This window comes from Miscanthus floridulus, chromosome 18 (assembly GCF_019320115.1).
Source record: "Miscanthus floridulus cultivar M001 chromosome 18, ASM1932011v1, whole genome shotgun sequence".
NCBI classification, from domain to species: domain Eukaryota; kingdom Viridiplantae; phylum Streptophyta; class Magnoliopsida; order Poales; family Poaceae; genus Miscanthus; species Miscanthus floridulus.
The window spans coordinates 62603987-62611280 of record NC_089597.1 but is presented as its reverse complement, the minus strand read 5'-3'; the positions used below and the strand labels follow the sequence as shown (position 1 = coordinate 62611280).

At 55.7% G+C, this 7294-nt stretch overlaps 1 protein-coding gene across 1 annotated transcript; it reads right to left on the bottom strand.

Moving 5' to 3' along the window:
- Nucleotides 1-1126: 1126 nt before the first annotated feature.
- On the bottom strand, nucleotides 1127-2320 carry LOC136523955 (uncharacterized). The gene has a single exon (XM_066517462.1). It carries the CDS (start codon nucleotides 2318-2320, stop codon nucleotides 1127-1129), a length of 1194 nt encoding a protein of 397 aa, XP_066373559.1.
- Between the last annotated feature and the right edge of the window lie 4974 nt (nucleotides 2321-7294).

The window sequence follows — 7294 nt, the reverse complement described above, 5'->3', positions numbered from 1 at the left end:
GAGGGGCTTTGCAGCCCCTACAGACATTTATTGAAAGTAAAACAGAAGTTCAGGTTAATACAAAACAACACCGAGCAATACAGAGTAACATTAAAATGCAATTGGAGATTATCCTCTGTAATATCACACGAACTGGAGATGTACTTCGTTTGACGCATGCACACAGTTATGGTGAGTTCTACAACATATCTATATAATATAAGGAACAACTAGGCTGATCTCCAGAAATCCGATTGGTCCTTTCCCTTCCTTCATACAGTGCCAATTAGCATGAATTCTATGAATCATTAAATAATTACTTTTTCATTGGTAATTACTATCAGCATTGTGCGACGAAATCACATTTTTCACAGCTACTGAATACTGATATATATGTAGTTCGGGAACTTGATTGCATAATTATCAGAAGTTGTTACTAACATCGATGGAGAACACTATTGAAGTATTGATCAGCTCAAACCTCCGTATTCCTGATCAAACCGATGGAAAGGAGTTGTAAATGGCTACTCCACGGCTCCATCAGTCCAGTTGTAAGAGACAGTACATAAATCTGACATATATATAACATCCAAGGAGTTGTAAATAGCTAGCACCTATAATCATGACATATTTCCCTCAAGTGTTACTGTTTATTTGGGGAAAGTTAAATACAAGTTGTCTAATAAGAGAAACCTTTTTGTGCGAGGGAAAAAATGATTGAGCTTATGGACTACGGAAATCAAACTGTTGATAGATACTATCATTCTACTGATTCCTTTCTCATCTGATCTGTGTATAGCCTGAGAAAGGTTATGACCCAAACCGGGTGTGGTGATAACCTAAGAAATCTAACGGTTGCATAGGCATCTGACCTGATTTTGGTCATGACCCAAACCGGGTTATAATCTAAGCAAACAAATGAAGTAAGTTAATCTCATGCAAAGAAATCCTTGGAGACATCTACCCAAGAGTATCATGCTGTTTCCCATGGTGCATAGCTGAATCTGAATTCTCATGGCCGAGCTCCTAACCTCAAAGGGCATACAGGAAGTAGGAACTAGGAGTGGAAACACAAGCACCACATGATGATTACGTATTGATATGCAGAAAGAAAGATCGTGGCCAGAAATATGATATCAGAAACTCACTAGATGCAGCACAACAGAACAAAACAATCTCTAGCACAATAGCATTCTCGTTCGTTGGAGTACTGTGTAGTTACGTGGTTACCGTTGGCAATGGAGGGTGGCAGGTCCCAAGGCAGGACGCAGCGCCTGGCTGTCGGATGAAACAGCGCGTGGGCGTCGTCGTTGACGACCTTCAGAACCCGATGCTCGGCCACGTCGACGCCAAAGACGAATCTGTCCAGAAAGAAGTAGACCACATTGGGTTGCCGGGGGCTCACGAACAAGATTTCAGGGATCTGGTTCACGACCAGGGGAGTCGTCGTGTAGGTGATGTCGCTCCACAAGTCTGAGAACCTCATCTCGTATGATTTCACCCATTCAAGGGTCGGTGGTTCGGAGTTCGGCGGAAATTTAGACGGTGGACCGGATTTCGGCGGTGACGCAGGGATCCACGTCATGGTCCACACGAACACCTTGTCTTCGCCGTGCTCTGGGTAACGACCGATCTCCGCGTACCGCACCTCGTTGTCGCTCACACTGATGCAGCGGATGCAGTGGATGAAGGGCTCGAACCGACCGAGACCGCGGTTCGGCGGGAGCTTGTGGAAGCGCAGGACGGGGTTGACGACGCTGGGGTCGCAGCTGAGGATCCCCCACGAGAGGTCGAACCACCAGAGCCTCCCGTTGTGGGCGACCACGCCGGCGGGAGCCCAGTCCCGTTCGTCGGCGGACATGGGGTAGAGCGGCTTGTGCTGGAACCACTGGCGGCCGCCCGTGAAGATGAGGAGCTTGGCGCGTTCGCTGCGCCTGGTGACCTGGAGCTCGGCGATCAAGCAGCCGCCGAAGGGCGTCGGTGCGAGGCCGACGCTTCCGAGGTCGTACTTGACGGGCATGGACCCGGTGCGCTGGGGGATGCGCTCGGCGACGCACGTGGTCGTCGCGCGGCGCAGGTTGTTGTACTTGTCGGACGGGAGGAACTGCCGCACCATCATGAGGCCGGTGTTGTCGGTGCTCATGTTGGAGAAGCAGAGGAGGAGAGTTAAGCGGCCGGCGGCGATGAGGTAGGGGAACTTGTCGGCGTGGCGGGCGTCGGGGTGGACGCTTTTGGGCACGTTGAGAACGCTGACTCGCGGCAGCTCCCTAAGCGCGACGGAGATGTTGTCGTCCTTGGCGGGGTGGAGAGTGCGGTGCAGAATCACCCACGGCGGCGCCATCGATCGGGGCTTGGTGTTGGTGTGCTTCGCCTTCGTGCGGGCGGCGACCGGCGAGCGAGCGCACGGGGCAGCGGAGACACTGGAGAGATGCCGGTGGCGGTGGGGGTTTTGAAATTTGTGATTTGGCGGTGGCCTCGCCGCCTCGCCAGATTTGAGCGGTTTGGTTTTGGGAAGATTGGGTGGGCAGGACGGTAATTATATTATACCAACACGTGACGAGGACTGGGCTTGTGAAAGAAGATTCTGTTGGTCCCAACTTGCAACTCGATAGTCTCGGTCAGCCCAGCTGAAGAAGAGACGTAGGTTTTGTTGCCAGACTGGCAGGCATAAGCTATCAACGTTTTTCTGCTTTGATTGAAATAACATGGTACAACGCTCACTTGCAAATAATAATAATACACACATAATCTGGTTTAAACTCTTCGTGCAATGATACGCAAATCTTTTGCGTATTCGAGAAAAAAAATAATACACGTGTCGGTGTTTCAAACAAACACCAACTAGTAAATTTATAATTGTTGCACATTAGGTCTGGGTGGTGCACTAAAGGACACAAGGTTTATACTGGCTCGGGCCGAATGTCCCTACGCCCAGTCTGCCGCTGCTCGTGTTATCAGTACCGAAAAATGTTCGTAGTAGGGGGTACAAACGGTCGACAGAGGGAGAGGTCCCAGGTCTCTGATGGAATGGTCGAAAAGGCGTCAAGAGCTCTGTCGTTGCTTGGCTGTATGCGTGATGTGTTGTGTGTGTTGAACTGGTCCGTCAAGAGTCGGTCCCCTTAGTGGGGGGCCCTGCTCTCCCTATTATAGACCAAGGGGGAGCAGGAGTTACAGATGGGAGAAAGAGAAAAATGCCGAAGGTATAGCAGCTCCTTTGAGGGAGCCAGGTCTTCTTTTTCCCTGTGCCTGCCCTGCTTAACATGGCAGACCGTGTCAGAGGTGGCGTGTTTGCTGATCCTCGTAGGCCATGCCCTGGCCTCATTTAGCAAGTGGGTGCGTCCCATCCTACGCCGGTGGATGGTGCGGCGTGCCGAAGAGCTGAGCTGTGACCCCTCGGGGAGTAATCGGGGAAGTGACCATACGTCCGTCACTATAGATGATGTGATGGACCGTAGTGGCTATCGTATGCCTGTGTTAGTATCCACGCCCGAGGACTGAAGGCGGCGTCTACTACACTGTGGGACAAAAGTCGACGCCTACAACACTATTTGGGCACTATTATGTCGGAAAGGGCTTAAAGCGTCCATCCCATCGTATCCTGATGGTACCTTCTTGCAGGCGTGCAGGGCATGGTCCTCGGTACTGCGTTTGACTCGAATGTCCTGGCGTACCCTATGCTTGTCATCATGAAGGAGCAGGGTGCAATCGTCGGGCGAGGCAGAGTCCACCCTCGGACGTCGGGTGAGGCGGAGCCAGCCCCTAGCCATCGGACGAGGCGGAGCCCACCCTCGGATGTCGGGCGAGGCGGAGCTAGCCCTTAGCCATCGGGCGAGGCGGAGTCCAACCCTCGGGGGTCGGGCGAGGCGGAGCCCGCCCTCGGACGTCGGGCGAGGCGAAGCCCACCCTCGGACGTCGAGTGAGGCGGAGCCAGCCCTTAGCCGTCGGGCGAGGCGAAACCAATCTTCCGTCGTTCGGGCAAGAAGCGTAGTAGTGTTCTTGTCTGACTGGAAGCGTCAATGTTCGATGGTTATTAGTCCCACCTCATTGGGTACCCCGGTATTAGGTCCCCGATAGTAGCCCCCGGGTGATTCGGATAGAATCACCCGGATGGTATTTCGATTCGCCAGAGGGTGCGCGCGAGCGCACCTATCGGGTGTAGCCCCGAGCCCTCGGGTGATTCGGATAGAATCGCTCGGGGGGGTATTTCGATTCACCAGAGGGTGCGCGCGAGCGCACCCGACGGGTGTAGCTCCCGAGCCCCCGGGTGATTCGGATAGAACCGCCTGGGGGTAATTTTGGATCCTTCGTGGGTAAGGCTGTGGGATTCGATTTTTGTCAGCCGGATAGTTTTAAGGGAACCCTGGTATCCCGTTCGCGAGGATTTCATCTAGGGTCAGCCTGGCTGGGACTCGATTGTGGATCGAGACCCCCTGCTACTCGTGTACCTGAGTCCTAGTCGCTTATAGGCCCATCTCTCGTTGGGACAGCCGTCGAGACTGTTGGGCCGGCCCTTGGACCCGTATTCCCTTGGTGGGAAAAAGACCCCTAGTCTGCCTAGGGAAGGCGAACCGTCCAGCGTGATTTTGGTGGGAAAGGATAGGGATCGCGGGCGCGTATCCTACGACGTGATGTGGCGGTCTGTCATGGCTGGCTCGGAGATCGAGGCGGACAGTTGCCCTTCTCGCATCCGTCGCCCCTATAAAACCACGGGGTTCACCGCCAGGGTTCCGTACTTCGCCTTTTCTCCTTCGCATTGTCAACCTTCGTCACCAATCGCCAGAGCCTCCCGCACTCGCACCGCTGCCACCGTCAAGCTCGCATCCGCTGTCGAACTCGCATCCGCTCCCCTCCTAGTCATTTCAATGGAGCCGTGGAGCGGATTCAGCATCACCCCTCATCGCTTGGAGGGCCTTGTTCACCGTGGCCTCCTTCGCCCGTTGACCGCCGCTGAGGAGTGGCAGCTGCCCGATAATGAGGACATGCCGTCACCGCCCGAAGGGTATGTCATGTCCTTCGCTCACTTCCATGAGCGGGGATTCGCCATACCTGCTCACAAGTTCCTTCGGGGGCTGTTGGATTACTTCCTGGTGGAGCTGCAGCACCTTACCCCCAACGGGATCCAACACATGGCGGCGTTCGTCGCCCTGTGCGAGGGGTTCTTGGGGATTGATCCTCACTTCGACCTGTGGCGTCATCTCTTCGTCGTCAATCTTCTGAAGAAGCGGGTCGGGAAGCAAGAGTTGCACGCGCCGATGGGATGCACTGGCATTCACCTCTACAACAACCGGGCTGAAGCATACCCGTTAATGCGTCTATCAACCTCCAACAAGGGGTGGCATTCGCAATGGTTCTATGTCAAGGATGACGCCGCCGCCCCCCTGCCAGTTTTCTCCGGGTGCGTCATCAAGGAGACCCCGGGGTCGTGGAAGTGGGGCATCCCGGTCAAGGAAAAGAAGTACCTCAACGACCTTCTCGCTGCCCTCCAAGCTTTGAAGGACAGGGGCATGAAGGGATCGGGGATCATTGGCACTTACCACGTGAGGAGGGTGGCGCCACTGATGGCGCGCGTGCTTCCCCTGCACCAGATGGCGCCCAGAGCGTCATTCGAAGGGACAGTGCTTGTCGACGAAGCGCTCCCTCCCTCTGAAGTGGCACAGCGCATCAAGGAGGTGATGGAGCCTTCGAAGGACACCGCTGGTATCGTCCTTGATTTTGTGTTTCTAGTGCTGGGGCATCCCCCAATGCGGCCGGAACTAGGGTTTATTGACTTCGTAAGTTTTCTTTCTCTGTACTCCTTTTTTACTTGAATTTTTGACCCCTTGAAGCTGACCTTGGGATGATGGGACCAGCCGAGGGCACTGCTCTTCAAGGAAAGCCTAGCTCTGTTGCCGAAGGATCGAACCCTGGTGAAAGCGAACCATATTATGGCTGAGTGGGACAAAAGGATGAGGGAGCTTAGGAAGGAGTTGCTACGGAAGCAGCAAGCATGTGATCGATGAGAGGAGACAGGCAGTGATGATGACGACGATGACGACAATGACGAGGTAGCTGCCGATGTGGATTGGAATGTCCTGGAGAATGAGGATACGCTAACAAACGCCCACCGGTCCATGTAGGGACCCTTTCCATTCCACGCAAAGGGAAGCGAGTCCGTGAGGTCAGTGGAGCCGAGCCCGTCCTTGGGTCCAGTGGGAGTCAGTGGATCTGCCACCACACCCGAGGTGCCGACAGAGGATCCGTGGATGGGAGGGGGCAGATCTGCCGCCGCCCCCAAGGTGCTAATGGAGGGGGGCGGCTCCATCGCCATGACCTCAGAGACAAGGGAGACGAGCCCCCTTGCCTGGGAGCAGGGAGCAGGCTCGAAACGGTCCCGTCCAGACGAGTTGGGGCAGGGGTCCAGGGGTTCGTCCCCAAAATGTTCCTGCCGCCCAAAGGCATTAGAGTAGGTCACTAATTCCCCTATTTTTCCCTGTTTTTTTATTTTTCTGTTTTGACCCTATGCCTTTTACCTCTTGCAGGTTCTTGCGACGGGGCCGCTCTCTGGGGCTGGTGCCCAAGAAGAGCCTTGCCCTTCAGGTGAGACAGACATCGTTGCCCGACGTCGCTCCTATTTCAGGTAGGAGCGGCATTGATGCTGCGGCCTCGTTGGCCGATCTGGTGCCACCTGCGGTGGTGCCCACACCCTCGGTAGCTGCCGAGCAAGCGGCGACAGAGGTGACTCCGCCATCTGCGTTGGAGTGAACGAAGCTGCCGCCCATGCCGGTGGCATCCTCCATGGTGGGCGTGGCACTACAAGACGAGGGTCCAACGTCGTCGGTGGAGGTGGCCGCGACCGTGCCAAGGCAGGAGCAGCCAAACGCAGCCACGGTGGTGTCTGAGGGGGCGGCAGAATCCACGCTACTAGAGGCCCAGGCAGAGGTGACCGCAACAAGCCCAGCGCTGCTGGATGTAGCCACGGTGGCGTCCGAGGAGGCGGTGCAATCTACACCACCGGTGGCCCTGGCTGCGGTGACCGCGACCGCGACAAGCCCGACGCCATAGGATGTAGCCACGGTGGCGTCTGAGGGGGCGGTGCAATCCGCGCCACCGGCGGCCTAGGCTACAGCACCCGAGGCGGGCCGGTCGGGGGAGGACACGGCCGTAGGATCTCCGGGCATCGTGGCGGTGGTGGAGAAGGCCAACGGGGGGTCACCCTCAGCCCTGGTGTCGAGGGGCAGCTGCTCACCCGCACGGGGTGAGTCGCCGCTCCACTAGATGGATCCCTAAGACCCAACGTCGACTCTCTTCTCACTCGATGATGTTGCCGAGAGCATAG